Source organism: Macrotis lagotis, chromosome 7 (genome assembly GCF_037893015.1).
Source record: "Macrotis lagotis isolate mMagLag1 chromosome 7, bilby.v1.9.chrom.fasta, whole genome shotgun sequence".
NCBI classification, from domain to species: Eukaryota; Metazoa; Chordata; class Mammalia; order Peramelemorphia; family Peramelidae; genus Macrotis; species Macrotis lagotis.
In genome coordinates this window covers 121,007,247-121,029,397 of record NC_133664.1, presented here as the reverse complement: position 1 = coordinate 121,029,397, position 22,151 = coordinate 121,007,247, and the positions used below count along the sequence as shown (strand labels likewise).

At 42.7% G+C, this 22,151-nt stretch overlaps 1 protein-coding gene across 4 annotated transcripts in view; it reads left to right on the top strand.

Moving 5' to 3' along the window:
• Nucleotides 1-22,151, top strand: part of STRIP2 (striatin interacting protein 2) — a 67,172-nt gene that overhangs the window by 6,163 nt on the left and 38,858 nt on the right. For 2 of the 4 annotated variants that reach the window (XM_074193709.1, XM_074193712.1), the window contains exons 3-16: nt 1,317-1,391; nt 2,011-2,145; nt 2,950-3,070; nt 3,834-3,902; nt 4,407-4,513; nt 5,334-5,461; nt 8,560-8,760; nt 10,024-10,253; nt 11,113-11,178; nt 12,911-12,974; nt 13,720-13,791; nt 14,855-14,929; nt 16,321-16,418; nt 21,500-21,626. In XM_074193709.1, the coding sequence (XP_074049810.1) occupies nt 1,317-1,391; nt 2,011-2,145; nt 2,950-3,070; nt 3,834-3,902; nt 4,407-4,513; nt 5,334-5,461; nt 8,560-8,760; nt 10,024-10,253; nt 11,113-11,178; nt 12,911-12,974; nt 13,720-13,791; nt 14,855-14,929; nt 16,321-16,418; nt 21,500-21,626 (1,568 nt within the window). The remainder of the gene's footprint in view (nt 1-1,316; nt 1,392-2,010; nt 2,146-2,949; nt 3,071-3,833; nt 3,903-4,406; nt 4,514-5,333; nt 5,462-8,559; nt 8,761-10,023; nt 10,254-11,112; nt 11,179-12,910; nt 12,975-13,719; nt 13,792-14,854; nt 14,930-16,320; nt 16,419-21,499; nt 21,627-22,151) is intronic. The other 2 variants (XM_074193710.1, XM_074193711.1) reach the window with 2 other exon arrangements.

The window sequence follows — 22,151 nt, the reverse complement described above, 5'->3', positions numbered from 1 at the left end:
ATGAGGTTAAGTGGCTTGCCCAAGGCCACACAACTAGGTAATTATTAAGTGACTGAGGCCGGATTTGAACCCAGGTACTCCTGACTCCAGGGCCAGTTTTCTATCCACTTCACCACCTAGCTGCCTCAACATTTAAGTAATTTTTAGAGAAATAATTTAAATCACAATAGTGGCATATAATTGCCTATTTGATCCTAACAATCACTCTGTGAAGTAAATGCTGTTATGACTCCTGTTTTATAAAGATAGCTTAATGGAGCCTTAAATGACTTGCCTAGGGTCACACACCTGTTAGGCAATCCACTGTGCCTCAAAGCAGGGTGGGCCCCCTCCTTGGAGAACTATCTGCCATTACCCAGATAAAGTGCTCAAGGAAGTGGCAATAGTGTGATTTTCTGGATGTCAAAGGTACATGTTGCCTTTTTTCTTTCCCTCTGGCCACTTTGCTGCCTCAGCTAGGTTGACTTACCTGCCTCAGAAGTGGTTGAGAGGGGACCAGAGTTCCCTCACAGAAAAGTCCCCAAAAGGACATCAGTCTCTCCCTGTTAGAACTTCCATGTCTCTGCTCTCTCTCCCTCTCGTGTCTCTTTGTGACTCAGTTTCAACATTTTTCAACATCTATTTTGTTCTCTTTGTTCTTTTTAATTTTTAAAAATATTTTGAAATCCTCTTCTTGCTGGCCAATACTTTTATTTCTTTCTCTAGAGGGGTGTGTGTGTGTGTGTGTGTGTGTTTCTCAGAGAGTACTAAACAGCAACTATGGTCTCAGCTCCGGAATTTTAGAAGGGGATATGGGCTTGAGAATCTGTAGAGATGGGACTGACTTCATTCAAAATGAACAAGACAAGAGACTTAAGCCCTAAGAGAGTGGAATAAGGGGGGAAGCCTTGTGGGAAAAGGATCAGGAGCCAAGAGACCTGGATTCTAATCTTAGTTCTGCCATAGCAAGCTGAGTGATTTTAGGTCATTTTCTTTTCTTCTCTGGCCTCAGTTTCCTCATCTGAAAGGTGAGGGGATTGAGTTCAGTGATCTCCGAGGTCCTTCCCAACTCTAACACTGAAACTTGGCTGTTCTGTTTCCTCTTCTTTCTGTAACCCAAATTGAGTTGCCCTATCTATGGCAGTAGCCAGCTGGATGGAGGAGTGCAGATTTGACTGTCTAATCGCCTGGGGACCTGGGTAGTTATTTTGAACTTTCTCCTCAGAAGGGGAGGAAGCTGGACCTGGGCAGGGCTGGGCACAGAATGTGTTGGAAGTCCTAGCTCTCTTACCACTAAACTATCGGTGACTATCTGTCCCCTATGTGCCTCATCACAGAGCTCTACAGCTACACTGAGAACCCAGAATTCACTATCAACCGGCACTGCTTTGAAGAGGATTTCAGGACACAAGGTGCCCACATGCAGATAGACCCTTTCCTCCTAAAAGCAAGGGAGCAGCAGTTCTTTGACCTCAAGTACCGAACACCTTTCCTTCGATGGTACCCCAGCATAATCTAACAAGTGGCCAGAGATAAAGACAACCCTAGCTTCCTCAATCCCAGGAATTCCCCAATGGTTGAACTGTCCGGGAGAGGATGTGGGCCAGAAATTAGAAATACTTGGGTTGGGTACCTGGGCTGTTATTATTATATATAAAAACTGAAACCTGATTACTCCTGAAGAAATGAGGAAATGGGCTCCCCAGAGTTGGAGAGTCCCCTACCTGGGGGCTCTTAGTCTCCTTCTCTCCCACCTCTTCAGGGTTTGTCTCCTGTATTCAGACAACTGACTGCTGTAAAACTCTTTTAACTACCCAAATTATAAAAATGATTGACACTTCTTTGGCACTAACCACCCTTGGACCATTGATTCCCAGATCCTCTTCATTTCTCGCTAAAAAGAGTAAGGTTTGAGAGTTAGAGGAAGCCCTAGAGAGAAGGTGGGGAGAGGCCCAGTAGCCATTCTGTTAGGATATGCAAGCATAGGCCAATATTGGCTCACAGTGGGCATAAGATCTCCTTTTTCCCCAGTACAAGGCAGAGGCTGGCTGGAGCTGGAGGAAGCCTCACAGAAAACCTATATAATGCATCTCTTGGACCGGTTGGAGATGATTAACAGGGAACAACGGCTGAAAGTAGCCCGAGCTATCCTCTATCTGGCCCAGGGTAAGTGTCTGCAGATATTACATAGTCCCCTGCATACACAAGGACTTCCATTCACCCATTGGTGAGATGTAGCTGTTTACTGGATTTACTGGAGAAATTGGGGTAATGGTGTCTGGGTAGAACTTTCCTGCTGCTATCTCTCTAGGCAATTTAGGATTTACTTAGTTCTTCCATTTACCTGGTAGGGAAAGGAACTGTAGTCTGCCTTCCACTCCAACCAGTCAAAAGTCAAACTCTAATCAAACCCCTATGGGGAAACATGGACAGCATAAGGTTTGGTCCAGTAGGAGACAGGTAAACCCACAAAAGGAAAAACAAGGAAAGTTCAAGTTAATACAATTTGATTGAGCAAAATGTTGACAGGAATCTGAGTCCTTGGATTTGAGTGAAGTTAATCTTGGAAGAAATAACTTTTAAGCCAAGCTTTGGTTACCCATAAAAGTAAACTATGTGGTACTTTTGTGAAGACTTTATAGGAGAATATGAGCATGAGTTGCATTAGATGAGAAGGCATGAATAGGTTGCAATCTGCACTATTAGTTGGGAGTGTTCGTTTCTTATGAGGTCATGAATCCATTTAACTACTTGGAGGGGAGATGAATTTTCCTGGCAGGGAATGCAAGCTAGGAAGGAGCAAGGAACTGAAGGGAGAAAGACTTAGATTGGCTTGGCCAACTCCTTTCTTCTTCCTTCTTCATCCCTCCAGTACATTGGAAATCCCTCAGGGACAAGAGCCAGAAACTAGGGAAGGGATAGTCTCTAGCATTTCTAGTTAATTTTCCATCCTACTCTTCCTTCTTTTAGGCACCTTTGGTGAATGTGACACAGAGGCTGATGTCCTACACTGGTCCCGATATAACAGTTTTCTGCTCTACCAAATGGGAACTTTCACTGCCTTCCTGGAGCTACTGCACATGGAGACTGAGTGAGAGATCTTTGGGAAAGCTGTTCTTGGGCCCAGGCTCCCCTGCTCTGGCTACAGGAGCAGGGCAGTACCCAATGCACACCCTCCTGCTCTCTAAAACATATACCAGCTGATCTCCCTGGATTCCATTCTACCCTTAACCATGGCAGACTTAACCTACAGCAGATCCACGGGGTCTGTGCATAGACTTCAGGGGTGGAGTATGTCCGTAGACTTGGAAGGGGAAAAAAATTACATCTTTTTTTTCACTAACATAAGGTTTTCTTTGTAACTTCTATTTAATTTTTTGTATTTAAAATTATTATTCTGAGGAGATTTCACCATACATTGATACATTGGTATCACCAAAATTCAAGGGAGTCGGTGACACAAAAAAGGTTCAGATCCCCTGATCAAGGACCAATACTGTGCTGGTCACCCTGGGAGACATAAGATGGGTAGAGCCACAATCCATATTCTCTTCTGTTAATGAGATCAAATGAGATGATGTATGTAAAGGACCCTGAAACCTTAAAGTGCAAGAAAAAGAGGAATTATTATTGTGATGATTATTACTTTATCTTTCCTTTCAGCTATGAGTTTCCTTACTCAGAACTAACCTTCTCATCTTCATGTGTGTGTGTGTGTGTATGTGTATGTTTGTGAAAGAGAAAAAAGAGAAGGGAGGGAGGGAGGGAGGGAGGGAGAGAGAGAGAGAGAGAGAGAGAATATGAATCCCAGACATGACCAGTGAATAGACCTCTCTCCTTTCTCCCCGTGGCAGCAACAGCCATGCCTGTAGCACTGCCCTTCGGAAACCAGCCATCTCCCTTGCAGACAGCACAGAACTCAGGTGAACAGGGATTCTGGGTGTCTAGTACTCAGGGCCGCCCCTGCAGTTCCATAGTAGAGCTTGGGAGCTAAATAGAAGAGGGTTGCCTTTTCGGTTCTAGTCTCATTGCAAGTCTATTAAGCTCTTGGTTCATCAGAGAACTCAACAGAAAAGGTGGACATTCTAGGGCCTAGTGGTAACTCAGATGGATGTGATGCACAGAGAGTGAGACCTTAGGCTGGGCAAAAGGAAGAATCAGCACAGTGGCTTCACTCTCCTACTATTTTTCACATTCACTCCCCTTCCTCCCTCCTTCCCTCTGACTGTGGGGTGGAATCATCACTCCTTAATTGAGGGTTCAGCACCCCACCCTTAAGTACCAAAGAAAGTCCCCCAAACTATACCCTTGGGACATGTAGTCTTAGCTCCTTTGTGGTCATCCAGTTGGCATTTCATTCCCCCAAATCACTAGATCAAGAGCCCCAAGGTCACTGTCCTCCATCCTGTCTCCTTTCCACCCCATAGGGTATTGCTCAGTGTCATGTACCTGATGGTGGAAAATATTCGCCTGGAACGGGAGACAGACCCTAGTGGTTGGAGGGCAGCCCGGGAAACCTTCCGAACAGAGCTGAGTGAGGAGGAGTATGACTTTGGGGATTGGGAAGTGGGAGACGGCATTGACCTTGGCTTATGGTGGGGAGAAGCACATAGCTATGCTAAGGTCACAAACCTCTCTGAGGTTAGTGACTCCTCTTGCTGTGGCATACTATTTGTGCATATACCTGGCTGTCTATAGAGAGTATTAAATTTGGTGTTCCAACTTTGGCTCTGTGTCAATACCTGTGCGACCTTGGACTGTCCCCTAACCTTGCTGGGCCTCAATTTCCTTAAAATGAGATGAGTTATACTAGGTGACCTCAGAGGTTCCTTCTAATTTTAAATTTATCTTCCTATAAACCTATTTATTCCTTGATCTTGACCAAGTTGCTTACCCTTTCTGTGCCTTGATTTCCTCAACTGTAAAGTAGTAATAATAACTCTAGTCCCTCCATACCCAATAAGATTAATAATGGGGAAGGTTTACAATCTGTGAAATCTTTGAAACAGTGGAGCACAAAAGAGGTGATTCTGTGAAATTTCATTAAGAATTTTTAAAGGGAAAAGTATGAGCTTTTCATTGTTTTGATTGCTAGCTGTATTCTTTCCTTGGTGAATAACACTCTTGAATCTTAACCATTTCTGCCCTAAATAATTACATCCATGCATTTCACTTAAGTTGTTTTTTGTGGTGTGTGTGTGTGTGTGTGTGTGTGTGTGAGAGAGAGAGAGAGAGAGAGAGAGAGAGAGAGAGAGAGAGAGACTGAGACCGAGACTGACAGACCGCAAAGAGGTAGGGTAGGGTTTCAAGGGTTTCCCCAAAGGCCAGGCTTCTCAATAACCTCTTCTCCCCAGGTTTCCCAGTGCACAGTGAGGAGCCATTTGTTCTTCTGCTTTTCTCCATGATCACTAAATTCTGCAGTGGTCTCGCCCCTCACTTCCCCATGAAGAAAGTCCTGCTTCTGCTCTGGAAGGTAGTCTTGGTGAGTCAGCCAGCCCACCCTATCTCTTCCTGCCTCATCTACAGGAGGGATGGAGCAGTCGGTTCTATCCACTCTCTGACTCCTCGTGCCTTTCCTCTAGGCTCCCTACATTGGATTGGGGGGGTTGAAGGGTGGACCTGAGTCAAAGGAGAGAGCTGACACAGGATAAGCAGAAGCCAAAAGGTTAGAGAGATCTCATAACTTACAGCAGTTTAGAGAATTTAGTCCAAGCTCCTCATTTTTGAAATGAAGAAACTGAGCATCACAGAGGTTTCCCCACAGAAATAGAGCCAGTTAGTGGCAGCCTTGGGGTGATTTCCTGAGTCATTTTCCAGTCCAGGGTTCTTTCTGCTACTCAACAGTTTTTTCTTAGCTATGAAGTAGAGGAAGAGATAGCTTCATGGGTTGTGGTCTGGGGAATCTTTTTCTTGTGGATCACGGGGAGGTGGACAGAGGAACGAAGAAAGGGAAGGTTTGGAAATGAATGTAATGTGATGGTTTTTAAAAATTGGACTGACTCATTATGTGATCTTGAAATAACCACTAAACTTCTATGAACATCCAGTATATTTTTTTAAGGATTAAAAACAACTTTAATTATACACATATGGTCACAATTTTGTCTTAAAAAGCTTGTTGGGAAATGTAAATGTACATTATCTTCATGTTATAATATGTTGTCCAATGTCCAAAGTAAAAAAGGGTATTTTACATATCTGTTCTTATTGGGGAGACTATTAAAAATTTTTTGAATTTTTAAAATTAAATGAATTCTTTTTTAATTAACCAAAATTCATCTTCTTTTCCTTTCATCCTCTCCCCCATTTGAGAAAAGAAAAAAAACTCCTTATAACAAACATGCATAGTTAAGCAAAACAAATTGTTTCATTGACTTAGGAATTCTCCATACAAGTGAAAGCATATGTCCAGTCTCCCTCTAGTGGAAAGAGCAATAGACTTGGAGTCTGGGAAGGTTTAGGTTCAAATCTTGCCTCTGATATTTAATAACTTTATGACTTCAGTTTCCTTATCAGCAAACTAGGGATAATAATAATGGGATAAAATAGGGATAATATTGTCATTCCCAATTTACAGATGATAAAACCAAAGTACTGTGAGATTGTTAGTGTGGAACAGAGGCAAGATTACATACTAAAGTTTTCCTGATTTCAGGATCAGGTCTGGATCCACTATACCATGGATGTAATAGATACGGGAAAGGGATGGAAAAGAATGTAAGGTTCCTGTTCTCACAATCATAAGTCAACATCAATGTATAATACAATATAAATAATATGCTATAGTTAGCATGACAGTGAAAAAAATATTGAGTCACCAAAGACAGCATTTGAATCCCACCTCTGCCACTTTTTAACTGTCTGATCATGGTAAGATCTAATCTCTGAACCTATGTTTTCTCATCTATAAAATGGGGAAGATAATAGCTTGTTCATCAGGTACAACTATTTCTGACCCCATCTGGGGTTTTCTCAGCATAGATACTAGAGTGGTTTGCCATTTCCTCTTCCAGCTTATTTTATAGATGAGGAAACAGGAAAACAGGGTAAAGTGACTTGCCCAGGGTCACACAGCTATTAAGTGTCTGAGGGCCAGATTTGAACTCAAGGAGATGTCTTCCTGACTGCAGACCCAGTGCTCTATCCACTGTGCCACCTCAAGAAATAGCCCCTACTTCAAAAGATTATGTTATTAGAACAGGAATAATGTGCCTTTAGGGCCTACTTCACAGAACTCTTGTGATAATCAAATTAGATAATGTTGAAAAGCAAACCTTAAAGCACTATATAAATGTCAGTTGTTAGTATTATTATTATTAATTCAACTTGACTATTCTCATTTCTAACTCTACCTTACCATATTATTTACCTTCTTGACCTGACTACGTGGTGGGGCAGATTTACCAATGGCTACTCCTATCAGCAAGGGAGACCCAGTCTCCATAATCCCACTGAGAACTCTTCTGACTTGGTTTAGGAGACCTGAATTCTGATCCTTGAAGGGGGAGAACCAGGTTTTTATCAGATTATTTTTTTAGTGACACCCTAGAAATTTCCAATTTGGCCTTTGTGTGTGTCCTTCCCCCTAAGCTATTAGCTCTGAGACAGTAAAAACAGTGGTTTATTATCCCTCTCTCACTTAGCTGGGTGGTCTTGGGCATAGTTTTTCCATGTACAAAATGAGATCATGATTTTTGGATCACATGTTTTACGGGGTTATTTTTAGGATGGGGCAGTGGGGTGGCACAGTGGAGAGAGCCCTGGGCCTGGAATCAAGAAGACTCATCTTTCTGAGTTCAAATTCAGCCTTGGACACTTAATAGCTGTGTCATCTTGGGCAAGTCACTAACAGGGTTATGGTTTATCTCCATTTCTTTATCTATAAAATAACTTGGAAGAGGAAATGTCAAACAACTCCAGTATTTCTGTAAAGAAAACCTCAGATGGGATCATGAAGGACTTGACTGAAAGTGACTAAACAGTAAAAATTGTTAGGATAAAATTAATATATGTAAAATGCTATAGTAAAAATAATTAAAACTAATATTTCTATGATGCTTTTAGTTTTACAAAGCATTTTTCTCACATCAATTTGAAAGAAAGTAGCACAAGTATTTTTAATCCTATTTTATAAATAAGGAAACTGAGGCTCAGGGTATCTCAGCTAGGTGGCTCAAGGAGTTTAAGGGACTTGTCCAAGGCGTAATAATCATATAAATATTAGTTATTAATTTGAATGTAATTAATTACCATGTAAGTTTAGTTGACCTCATTGCCAGTATTTTAATAAAACATTTATAAATATAATTTTTAAAGCTATTATTTTTTTAATTTTATTTAAGTGACCTGCCTAAGGTCACACAGCTAGGCAATTATTAATTGTCAGGTCCTCCTGACTCCAGGGCTGGTGCTCTATCCATTGTGCCACCTAGCTGCAGCTAAAGCTATTATTAATTAGTATTTTAAATCCCAAGTTCCTTAGAACCAAGATTAATACCCTGGTAATAAGCCCCTTTCTCCTCTTTTCTAGTCCTAATGTTTCTAATGTCCTAATGTTTCTCTCTCTCTCTCTCTCTCTAGTTTACCTTGGGTGGTTTTGAGATTCTGCAGGCCTTGAAGATACAGAAGAGAGCAGAATTTGGCCTGCCCCCACTGGCAGAAGACAGCATCCAGGTGGTCCGAAGTATGAGGGCTGCCTCACCCCCCTCCTATACCCTGGACCTGGGGGAGTCACAGATGGCACCACAGTCCTCCAAACAAAGAGGTCGCCGAGGGCGGAAGGTAAGTGACTGCTCTTCTGAGTGATGCTGTCATTGCACAGGTGAACAAAAACCAAAACTGGAAATGCCCCTGAAGTGAGATCCTAGTCTTCAGCAGAGAAGGGGGAGAGGATAGCATGATCATCCCTGCCCTAACCTGGCCTCCTTTATGGAGGTCCCAGGGATTGGGGCCATCTTCTCAGAGGAGGTCTCAGTGTTCTATTCTCCCCCCTCCCCCAGGAATGTCCAACCTTCCTTGGGCACTTGTTGTTTGGCCCTCAGAAGTCCTGAACTTCCTTGGGCCTCAGAGAGGATAGATAGGGCTTTGCAAAGCAAACCAGGAAAGAGAATTTTTTAAGGACCTCTATCCCCAGGTCCTGGAACTTCTGGAGTGGTTCCTCCCATTCTCCTCTGCTTTCCTGGGCCCCCTTTGCTTTGTACATTTATTTCTCCAGGGATCTACCCTAGACCCCAAGGTCAAGGTACATTTGACCAAGAGTGAACAAAGTTCCAACATTTATCATTAAAATAACAGAAGGTCCCAAAGGGGTGTTTGTGTGTGTTGTAGGGCGAATGGATGCTCCAAGACAGTGTTCTTTTGGGGACTCTAGACTGTCCATAGCAGGCACTGTCCTTTATGACTGAAGATGATTCCCTTCTTTATCCCACAGTTGTTCCTCTTCCTTGCTTGGAGGGTTCCCCCCCCCCACATGGTGCAGAAGGGTTTTAGAGAGAGTCACCTGCTCTTTCACATCCTTACAAGTAGGAGTATAGATTGAGTAGCCCAAGGTTAAGGGGATATAAGGATTGTGGAACGCTAAACCAGATTGAAACCAACTCAGCTAGCTGGCTGGAATGGATACTAATTTGAATCTTCAGATTAGGAAGGAACATCTTGTTTCTTCACATGCTTTGTCTCCCTTCCTTGAATCCCTCAAAAAAAAAAAAGCCAGGCAGCGCAGTGCATTGTAGAAGCTAAATCAAAATGACTTTTAGACCCTCCACTGTCATGAGGTGAGCAGAAGGGGGCTCCTGTCTATGCCATTTGTCCCTTTTCTGCTAGTGTGACCAATTGGGAGTTTTCTGTACCAGGACTGAGCCAAGGAGATAGGGAATTGGCCTTCTTGGGGTAAAAAAAAAGGTGGTTTGGAAGAACTGATATGGATCCAGAACTTTTCCCCACCCCCCATCCTGCTTCCTACAGCAGCAGGGGCTTAAGGGAGGGGAATAACTGTGGGATAACGGCTGTTCTTTCTGACATCCATTTATCTCTACCTTGGCCCAGCAGCTCCTCACAAAGCAGGACAGCCTGGACATCTACAATGAACGTGATCTCTTCAAGAATGAGGAGCCTCCCCCGGAGGAGGAGGAAGAGGCAGGAGAAGGGGAGAACACCCTGGATGGGGAGTTTGACTTGCTGGAGCGGGGACCCCTCGTCCCACCTCTACCCTCCCAGACTCCCACCACAGAGCGTGTGACTTTCCCCAAGGGTTTACCATGGGCTCCCAAAGTCAGGTATGTTTGACCAGGGATGGGGAGGGGCGGGAAGGGAATAAACATTTTATATAATGTCTATGGGCCAGTCACTCTGCTACACATTTTACAAATATTATTTTATTTAATTCTTACAACAACTCTTAAATCATAGGGACTATTATTATCTCCATTTTACTATTGAGGAAACTAGAGTAGACAAAAATTAAGTGACTCATCCAGAGTCACACAACTAGGAAGTGTCTGAGGTCAGAAAAGAGCTCAGATCTACCTAACTAGGTCCAATCCTCTATCTTCCCCGCCAGAAATGGGAAAAGTTTCCACAGCAGAATAATAGATGGCATATGCAAGATGTATTTTCTTTGCAGGGAATGTTCTAAGACAAAGTGAACTTGATAGGAGATAGGAATTTTGGGTTCTAAGATTTCTGGGAAACTATTGTCTGCCTCTTTTTCTCTTCTCTCCTCCCACTCTCCCCACATTTCAGGGCCTGAGGATTTAATGTGTCTCATGATTTGCTTTTCTATGTTTCTTACATATAATAAGTCCTGCTTATTGGCTGAATGTATGACTTTTCCAGAAGGACTCCCTTGAACCTCAGAGTTTAAGTATGTTTGGTCAGAAATGGGAAAAATTCCAACAAAGCAAGTTCATTGGGGACCCAGAAATTCTGGGTTCATAGTCTTCTGGGTCACTTAGCTGCCCCTTTTTCTCTTCTTCCTTCTTCTCTTCCCTCCCCCCAGGACCTAGGCATGTAGGCCCCTTGAAGACTTCCTTTTGCAATCTGCTTCCTTTTCCCCCTAATGTACCTGTATATAGTAAGTTAATCAATGCTCTGTGACTGGTTGACTGACTTTTCTATCCTCTCCCTGCCCCTCAGACAGAAGGATATTGAACACTTCTTGGAGATTAGCAGGAACAAATTCATCGGCTTCACCCTGGGGCAGTAAGTGACTTTGTAGTCTAGAGGTGGGAGGGCAGGGGGAGGGGGACAGTGGGATATGTGAGACTGGGATATAAGGAACAGAAGAAATCACAAAGTGCTGCCTTACAGTCATGGACTTCTAGGAAGACAGAATTGGAAGAGCCCTGTCCAATGCTTCTCATTTTACAAGGAGAGAAGCTAAGACCCAGGGTAGTTTGGGTGCCTGTCTGAGGTCAGTCAGCCAGTCAGCAGCAGAGTTAGAATCCAGCGGCAGAGTCTTGAATCCAGGCATTCACATCTCTGATCCTTTGTATTGTCCTGAGAAAAGACTGGACTTGGAGACCTTCTATCCCTTAGCATAAGAGTATAACAGGGAGTTCCTTTCATAGTAATATATTGGGGTGAACTTCTGTCTACTTGATCAGACTCAGGAAACTTTCTCCGACTAGTTTTGAGTCCAGACAAATGCTGCAGCCTCTCTAGAGGGGCCTTCCTGTTCCCTTCTTCAAGCTGCATCGTCCCAGAATCATAATAATTGAAATCCATATAGCCTTTTTAAAAGGAATTTTTATTATTATCTTTTGGTAACATCATCTAGATTCCCCATTGTATCCCTTCCTTTCCTACCCCTAAAGAACCATCACTTATAAAAAAAAAATTTTTTAAAAAGGAAAAAAAAGGTAATAAAACTTCAGCAAAACAGAAATTCCAACATATGGAAAGAACTATGTTGTTATATATAATTTTATAATATATAATCTAATGTTATTTATAACTTTCCATGCTAATGGACCTTCAGATCTGCAAGAGTGAGAGAAGGGGTATGGACATAGCTTCCTAAGACTTGCAAAGTCCATGACAATGCTAGGAGGGTTCCAATGTAATTACCCCATTTTACAGAAGAGAAAAACCAATGCAGTGCAAGAAGCTTAAACTAAGAGCCTACTATGAGTCTGGCATCATGTGAGATCAAAATGAAATTGTCCCTCCTCTCAGGGAACTTGCATTCTTTTGGAAGCTTTAGAAGAGATCTGGGCCTGAAGTCAGAAAGATCTTGTTCAAATCCAACCCCAGATACTTACAACCCAGATCAGTAAAATGAGAATAATAACAGCACCCACCTTGTAGAGACTTTGTGAAGATCAAATGAGAGAACATTTATTATTTAGTACAAGACCTGGCTCAGAGTCAGTGCTAAATAAATATTATGATTACTAGCCCACCATTACACAACTACTAAAATGTCAGAGCTGGGACTTAGACCCCATTCTTCTGATTCCAAATCCACTGCTTCTACCCACTGTGACTCTTCTTATGATCCCTAGTGCTGCCAGATTCCACCTGGTAAAGACAGATTTTCTATCTTGTACCATTGTAATTATCAAAGATGGGTTCTCCTATTGGACTGGGGGTCCTTCTTGCTTCTGAGGTTCCCAGTCAAAGAATATAATGGACCTGACTCATAGGGATCTTTTTCAAATGGGAATGATGATGATGTAGAGATGTTTCCAGCCAGATCCTAAATGTGTCTTCTTCCCATCCCTGAAACATCTCTCAAATTGACCCATCTCTTCAATGGCCTTTATTCTCTTTGATCCACAAGGTGGTCTAGGGGGAGTTGTCTGAGATGGTGAGGGAAGGAAGGAAGGGCATGAGCTCATGGGAAGGGAATTGGGCAGGAATCTGGATTTTTCTTTGTGATTCTGGGTGAGACCTTTAATTTGGATATTTTGGGCATTTTTACCTCTTGTAGGGACACAGATACCTTGGTGGGATTGCCAAGGCCCATCCATGAAAGTGTGAAGACCTTGAAGCAGGTAACCAAGAAGAATCTACCAGGGTGGGGAAGTTCACTTTTTCATCAGGGATGTCCCAAAATTCTCTGAACCACTCGTCCAAGAAGATGAGATCAAGGATCTCTCTGGGATCTACTAACATTGTCCTTTTGAGAACAATCCAATATGATGAAATTTTTCCTTTTTTCCCTCTTTTTTCTCCTTTCCCCTTCCTTAATTTCTTCTCTTTTGCTTCCCTTCTTTCTATCTCTACCTCTTTAAATCAATTCATTTTATTAAATGATAGCACATTGACTTTTTGACTTAAAGTCAGGAAGACCTTGGTTCCCAGATAATTACTATCTGGACAGCCTTGAGCGAGTTACTTATGAAGCATTAGTTTCCTCATCTGTAGAATGGTTTGGATTTGAAGACTTTTGACAGGTCCTTTCCAATTCTAAATCTCTGATTGTATCAATCCATGTAAGATCAGGATGCAGTTAAGCCATTGCTTGTGATCACACATAGATAAAAATCTTGACCCTGTGTCAGTCCTGGTTGTAAATAATGTATTAATAGTGTCCAAACCTTCTACCATGAAAGTAGGCCTCTCAAGCCCATGGCTCTAAGACAAATGGACATGTATTACTTTTCCTGTTTTGACTTAGTAATGTCTAATTGTGTTCTGGAGCACACTCCAGATAGTGGGTATAACTTTGCTCTCCACCATCTTGGCAAACCATTTTTGTCTCCCTCCCCATGTGATAATTTCTCCCTGTCTCTCCAGCACAAGTACATCTCCATCTCTGATGTTCAGATCAAGAATGAGGAGGAACTGGAGAAGTGTCCCATGTCTCTGGTGAGACAAGAAGCCTGGTGGTTGTGGGGAAGACAGACGGAAGACACAGATGGGGTTTTGGAATTCTGTACAGGCCCAATGCTATCAAGGAAGAACAACCAGAATGTGGGGGAAAAGAAGACACCCAGATTTGTCCTCATTCTTCAAAAGCCCTGTTTGCCAAGACCCTGGTGGCACTTTCATTGTCCTCAGGACAGAGAAAAAAACCTAGTCCCAAGTGCCATGTCCAAAGGACCTAGGAGTCCTCCTTCAAGGGAAGGGAAATGTGTAAAATTGGTCACACTGTGGCCTCTCCCTCCCGTCTCCCCTCTATTTCCCATTCCTCATCCTATAAAAGGGAAAGCTTCATACAAAGCAGCAAGGATTTGTTATCAAGAGCAAAAATGTTGGGGTAGTTGCAGACTCTTTGTCTTTGCACTGTCTCATGAACTTAGCTTTGTCTCTTCCTCTCTTTTCTCTTTCACACATTGCCATTTTCTTCTCCATTTCTTCCTTTTCCTTCAGTCAGGTTCTTCTCTTCTGTTCCCCTGCCTCCCCTCCCTTCAGCTCTGACAATGTCAGAGAGCTGGAGGGGGGGGGGGGGGGTTCTGTCCTTGCTGTGTATGTAATGGCCTTGCCTGGGGCTCTTACCTGAGCTCAGTTATATCCAGCTCAGGGCCCATCCCTCTCTGTGTCTAATGAAGGGGCCTTGGCAGACTGACTCTTTGATCCCTGGCTCTAATCCTCCTGGGCTTCAGCATAGGGTTGCTGCATTGTTCTCCCCACCTGGAAAATGGTGAGAAGGATTCTGGGCCACCCCCCAAGGGGATGAGAGGAATAGAGCCAAGCAATTGCTGTTAAGAATCCTAGCAATTCTCTTCATTTTACAGATTTAAAAATGGGGCACAGAGAACTTAAGTAGCCTGCGGTCACCCAGCTGAGATCTGAACACACACATTTCTTATTTCAGTGCTCTTTTGGCTCTAACCCACCCTGGCTCTCCTAAATTAGCTAGAAAGAAGCCCTGGTAACTAGAAGGTGAGAGTCTAGACAGATTGACTAATCTTTCTGCTTCCGGTCACAGGGAGAAGAGGAGGTGCAGGAGACCCCATGTGAAATCCTTTACCAGGCCATGCTGTATAACCTCCCACAGTACATGGTAGGATAAATAATGTCCCCCTCACCCAAGTCCTGGCTTCCTTCCTCTATTCTGGGCTGACTTTTCATTGAGGATCTTCCAGGGTGACACCACTGAGCTCAGAAGACTTATCTGAACAGCTGCCTTATAGACTGGAATCGTTATTCTAGTGCTTTGTCAAGAGGGGAAAGGATAAATCCTTGAGGCCCTTTGGGAGGAAGAGAACCCAGGCAGCTCGGACCCTTTCTACTGTTGTAGATTCCTAGAATCCCAAACTATCTGAACTGCTAGGGACCTTAGGCATCATTTAGTTCAACTTTTTCATTTTACAGGTGAGGAAACAGAGGTTCAAGAAGGCTTTGTCCCAGACCTCATGGCTAGTTGGAGGCTTAGTCGGCACAACCGCGGCTCAGTTTTTCTGAGAAGTCTTTCCAAATTTATCTAATGGAGTGCTTCCACGTGCCCAGAAGCTAGTGGGCCCTCTGAACCCAGGACTCTGTCAGGGTGATCAGCTGCTTAGAATTCAGAGGAAGAAAGAGGATAGTTGGAAACAGGGCTTTGTGGCTATTTTCTTCACCCATCTGATTCTGATATTTTCCCTGTCTCCCTCAAATCTCCTTTCCTCCATCTTGGCAAGAACATCCTTAAAATTCAAGAATATGAATCTTGGAAGCAGCAACATGGCTCAGTGGTGGATCTTGGAAACAGGAAGACCTGAGTTTAAATCATTTCCAAGACATTGCCTTAGCCATGAGACCCTCAGCAAGTCACTGGACCCCTGTCTGCCTCAGTTTCCTCACTTGTAAAACAGGAATAATACTAGAACCTATTCAAAGATTGTTTAGAGGATCAAATGAAATGACATGTATAAAGGGTTCTGTAGATGCTACCTGTTATTATCAATTATCCCAGTTTCAAATATAGTCATTGTCTTAGGCAGGTCTATTCTGTTTGGCACTCTCCCCCCTTCCAGAGATGTTTAGTTCTTCAAAACATCTATAAAGTGCTTAACCAATATATTGTCTGGCAGACAGTAAATACTTCCCAAATTCTCATTCCCTTCTTTCCTTTCCTCTGAAGACAGAAGAGGAATGAAAATATTAACCACTGACGATTCTGTTGCCCTGCCAAGGATTCTCACCTTAATCCTCTAGTCTAGAAACTGATGTTTAGAGAAATCAAATGATTCACCTACATTCACATAGTTACTAAGGGTTAGGACAAAGATTTTTGGACTGAGATACCCTGCCTCCTTGTCCTGTGTGCTCTCTCCCCTCTACCATGAGAATTCCTATGCTATTGAACTGAAAACTGCTCATTGTCTCTGCTTGAGGAGATGGAGAGGCCTTGAGTCTTCCAGCTCTGCATCTCTGGGGGTGGGGAATGGGGAACTTTGTTTTCTCCATTCACAGATTGCTCTGCTGAAGATTCTCTTGGCTGCAGCCCCAACTTCCAAGGCCAAGACAGATTCAATCAACATCCTGGCAGACGTCTTGCCCGAGGAGATGCCGTGAGTGTTCCCCTTGAGATCAGCATTTTTGGGTACAAGCTTTTTTTTTTCCCCAATCTAACAAATATGTGTTAGACCTACTATGTACAAGTAAGAAACAGTGGTTATGAGGGGAATGACCTTGGAGTCGGGAAGCCCTGAGTTCATGACCTGCCTCTGATACACTGGCCTCCTGATCTCTGAGCAAGTCATTTTTACCTCCTTGGGTCTAGGCAATTTACTAAGACTATAACTTATTCATGAGTTTGCTAATCTGCTTAAATGAAGGGAGTTCCTCACATTAACTTTGCTGGGGAAGGAAGGAAAGGAAGGAGGGTAATGTCATCAAAGATCAATAAGATACTGTGACTCCTTTCCAGAAACTAGTTGAAGAGATGAAAGGTACCCAAAATAACAGAATTTCAGAGGTAGAAGGACCTCTGAAATAATTTCCTTTAACCTGTAACTAAAAAAAAGATTTCTACTATTACTTATCTAAGGGGCAACTAGGTGGCACAGTAGGAAGGACCTGAGTTCAAATTTGACCTCAGACATTTACTAGCTGTGTGACCCTGGGCAAGTTATTTAACCTATTTGCTTCAGTTTCCTTTATTGTAAAATGATCTGAAGAAGGAAATGGCAAACCACTCCAGCATGTTTGTCAAGAAAATCCTAAATGGGTCCACTAAGAGACATGGAAAAACTAAACAGCAATATTACTTATGTGACAAGTCATCCAGCCTTTGCTTAAAGATCTCAAGTGAAGGAGAAACCACTCTCCTCACACAGCACATTCTACTTTTAGGAAGCTTTAATTGGCAGGAAGATATATATCTGCCTCCTTACAGCTTCCATCATTTGCCCCTGCTTTTACCAAATGGAATGAGTGTGATTCCTTTATTACATGATAGATGGTTAGGTAGACCCTTGAAGACGGCCTCACTGGTTTCCAAGTCCTCTCTTTTCTAGGCTAAGTAACCCTTATTCCTACAGTTGATCTTCATATGATGTGAACTCAAGGCCCCTCACTATCCAGGTTTCTATCCTCTGGACATTCTAGGTTCTCAGTGTCCCTCCCAAAATATTAGGCCTACGATAGATTGTAAAACGCCTGATGTAGTCTGATGAGGGCAGAGTACAGAGGGACAATCACTTCCTTTCCTTTGCTCTGTCTTTTATTTTTTTTAGATTTTTGCAAATAGGGTTAAGTGGTTTGTCCAAGGCCACACAGCTAGGTAATTATTAAGTGTCTGAGGCCGGATTTGAACCCAGGTACTCCTGACTCCAGGGCCAGTGCTTTATCCACTATGCCACCTAGCTGCCCCTAAATGAGACTTTCTTGAGGTTTTCTTTGTCTCTCTTCATTCCCCCTCACTCCTCCACTAAAATAATTTACTTAGTCATATCCCTTCCCTTTCTCTTTCCCCCCTCCTTTCTATTTCCATTGCCACCCTCCTACTATAGATCCCTATTACCACCTGGACCATTACAACAGCATCTTCCATTCTGTACTCTTCCTCTCCAACCCTTGCTTAATTCAACTGCTAGAAGAATTTTCTTTACGTATAGCTCTTTATGTATAGCTCTTTCATCTTGTGTTCCTCAGATCAAAAAGCTCCCATGGTTCCCTCTGACCTAGGATTCAAGGCTCCCCAGAACCTAGTGCTGCCCAACATTTTCAATTTTATCATATATCATTCCCCACCAAAATTATACATTCCATCTAAACTAGACCACTCTTCCTTCCCCTGGCTCCTTATCTTTGTTCTTAATCCTACTGCTTAGAATCTCCTTCCCCTTCTTTTCCTATTAAATTCCTACTTATCCTTTTAGGATCCTAGTCAGTTTTGCCAGGAAACCTTGCCAACTCCCAGTCCCCTTCTGTGATAATGGACTTGGTCTCCCAGATCTCACCTATTGCTTTGTTCAACATTACAGTGATTTCCCAAGCTATGCCCTCTGCCATTGCTCCCTTCTAAGAAAGGAAAACACATAAGCAAGACTAACAAGAAAACCATATCTGTATAGTACTCCACACTTGGAGTTGATTTCCTTCCTCTAGATAGAGAGGATCGAAGTCTGTTTTATCATCAGCTGATAAACATCTATTAAGATAATTTTAGTTCTGAGATTAAGAGCAGCAAAAATCAAAGTTATCTTTATTTGTATTTTGTCCCCTTGCAAGGCTATATATAAGGTCCATTAGTGCAGGGATGGTTTTGGCTAAATCTTTCCTTACACCATGAATTTTCTTAACATTTTTTGATAGTTGCAGTTCAATATGTATTTTGTTTTATGCTTTTAGAAATAATATTCTGAGAAGAGGTTCATAGGTTTAACCAGAATGCTAAAAGTCTATAGCACAGAAAAAATTAAGAACTACTACCTTAGATACTATCTGGTCCTTTCAAAAAAACCCAACTGGGGTGGCTAGAGCACTGCCCTTGGAGTCAGGAGTACCTGAGTTCAAATCCGGCCTCAGACACTTAATAATTGCCTAGCTGTGTGGCCTTGGGCAAGCCACTTAACCCCATTGCCTTGAAAAATCTAAAAAAAACCAAATGCAACAACTTTTTTCTGTGTGTGTGCATAATAGTCATCAACAGACACAAATATTTCAAAATAAAACAGAAGAGAGGATTGAATAAGAAGTTGGAACTTATGTTACATAAAGTTTTAGGTTTTTTAAAGATGTGTGTGTACATATGTGTAAGAGTTCCTCTTTTAGAACACCATGTACCTAAAGTTTAACAAAGTGGTAAGAAAATTGTTCTAGTTGTATCTCTTTCTGAACTACTTTTGTTTTTTTCTCTGCTTTAAAAAGTTTTATTAATGTTCTTTTTTCTTACTGTCATCACGTCTACTAAACCCTCTTCTCCCCCTCACACAAATTTACATAGTCCTGCAAAACAATTCAACACATTGGCCATAACTGAGAACACATAACTTGTTCGTTTTCTCTCTCTCTCTCTGTTTCTATTTCTATCTTTGTCTCTCTTTGTCCTCTCTCTGGCTCTGTCTGTTGCTCTGGCTCACTTTCTCTCTCTCTCTGTCTCTCTGTCTCTGTCTCTCTGTCTCTCCTCTCTCTCTCTCTCTCTCTGTCTGTCTCTGTCTCTCTGTCTCTGTCTCTGTCTCTCTCTGTCTCTCTCTCTCTCTCTCTCTCTCTCTCTCTCTCTCTCTTCATTTTTGGAAGGGCATACTCCAACTTCTCACTTCTGAAATCAGGATTGGCCATGATTTGGCCAGAGGATTGAGGTCTTTCAGCTCATCTGGCCTTGTGATGCCATCCCTAGTACATGACGTGACTGCTTAGCTGGCTTCTGGTCCCTAATCCCAGGCTTGGGGGTTGGCCTGCCTTCCCAAGATGCTGCCCTTTCCCTTATGCTACCCTGTGCTTGGATAGTACTGAAGTACATATTACATATCCTGACAGGCCCTCTTTCTAGGGATAGGAGATAGATTGAGCAGCTCTGGGTTACATCTACCACTCCTATCATCATCACTACCATCCTCTGTGAAGAGCTCTGTGTCCAGGCTCTGGATCAGCAGACACACAGGAATACCTTCCCTTCAGGCTCCCATATAATTCATCTAGGATTGACAGCCTGGCATGGCCCTGAAGGAAATGTAAAGGCCACTACACCCAAACTGCCTCACCTCTCTCAGAAACTTACCTGGCCTTTTGCTCACAGTCATAGCTGAGTGAATTCAACCAAGTGTCAGCTGGCTTGACCCACCCTACCCAAATATCCTCTTCCCTGATCCAGGTAGATTTAGGGTTAGAAGGGACCTTAGTATATGAAAAAAATGAAGAACCAGATACTTAATGACTGGAAATGAAGGGACTTCAGAAGAGATCCTCATTGCAGATAAGGAAATTGAGGCCCAGGGAGGTTCAATGAGTTGCCAAAAGTCTTATAGTATGAGACAGAACTGAAACCAGAACCCAGGCTTTCGGACCTACAATGCCACATTCCACTGTATCATATTGCTAGAATCCATCCCTGCCCCACTGTTTTCCTTTGTCCCCAAACCCATTTTTTTTTAGGTTTTTTGCAAGGCAAATGGGGTTAAGTGGCTTGCCCAAGGCCACACAGCTAGGTAATTATTAAGTGTCTGAGACCGGATTTGAACCCAGGTACTCCTGACTCCAGGGTCGGTGCTTTATCCACTGCACCACCTAGCCGCGCCCCCAAACCCATTCTTAACACTACCCAGGGGAGAAAGACTAAAACAATGATCTGAGCTACCTTATATCCTCCCAAAGGTAACCTGGGCCCTCAGTACCCAGGTCATTCTCAGGGGAAGAGGCACAGTGAACCCACAGTGAACCTTGTTTGCCATGAGAGCAGGGACTTAGAGTCTTGTTTTACATATATTTGCACATTAAAGGGAAGCTGGACATTCACTCTGGCTCCTTCCTTGGTCCAGGACATGGTGTATCCCACAATTTCCTTAAATAGCCTGGGATGGTGGTGACAGAAGAATGTTTTATTGCCCAGGGATTGAATTGTAACCTTTCACTAGACTTAGGAGTCAGGATACCTGGCTTCAAATCCTGGTTTCAACACTTAGTAGCAACAGATGGATGAGAAATTATAATTATCTTACCTCTGGACCAAAGCCCCCCCCTTAAATGAGAATAACAAAAATCACCTTGCTTATGCCTAAAGGACCCTTATAAGGAAAACCCTTGCAAATCTAAAAGCATTATTTTAATGTGAATTAATATATTTTATTATTCTATAGCATGAGTTGGCTTTTCCTGAGTGTCATGACTTCCTTGATTTAAATTCTTGAGTCCTCAAAACTCACCAGCTGTGTCCCACTGCTGCATGGGGGAGCTGTCCTTCTAATAATCACTTGTGGTTCTATAGTACTTTATAGTTTACAAAGTTCTTTCCACAGTCACCCTGTGAGTTACAGACAGTACAAGTGGTGTTGTCCCCATTTTACAGATAAAAAAACTGAGGTTCACAGAGGTTGTCTGTTGTGCCCAAGATCATACAGTTAGTAATTGACGGAACCAGAACTGGAACCCCAGTTGAGGCTCCAAGTCCAAGATGCTTCCTCCTCTTCCCTTTTCTTCTCTTCCATTCCAGGATCACTGTGCTTCAGAGCATGAAGCTGGGCATCGATGTGAACAGACACAAAGAGATCATCGTGAAGAGCATCTCTGCCGTACTGCTCCTGTTGCTGAAGCACTTTAAACTCAACCACATCTACCAGGTGAGCAGCCGAGAACCTCCAGCCCTACCCTGGAAGAGCCTGTAGCCACTTTAAAAAAAAACAAACAAACAAGGTTGTGTTAAAGAGAAATTAAGGCTTAAAGTTTTGAGCAGGATCAGTTTTTTGGTATGATGAGCCAACATCAATAAATTAGATCCAAGAATCCTTGGTAGTCAAGGATACCAGTTGACAGAGCAACTCTTTTATAGCATTTATCAATGACTATAGAGATGCCTTTCACTCCTGATGTGGTTGGTTCTGCTCATATCATTTCCTCACCAGGTAGACCAACAATCCATGACTAACATTCTCTGTAAATTCTCATGGTTGCCAAACACTACCAGATTAACTCTTCTTCCCCTCCTCCCCCAGGGGAAGCAAAGTCTTACAGATTAGAATTTTCTGGTTGAACTTTAGCCCATAACAATAGGGAGGTTAAAAACTCTTACATATTTTACTAGCAGGGTATATGTAATCAAGTCTGAATTTGATTTACAAACACTGATTCTGATTAGATATAATTCT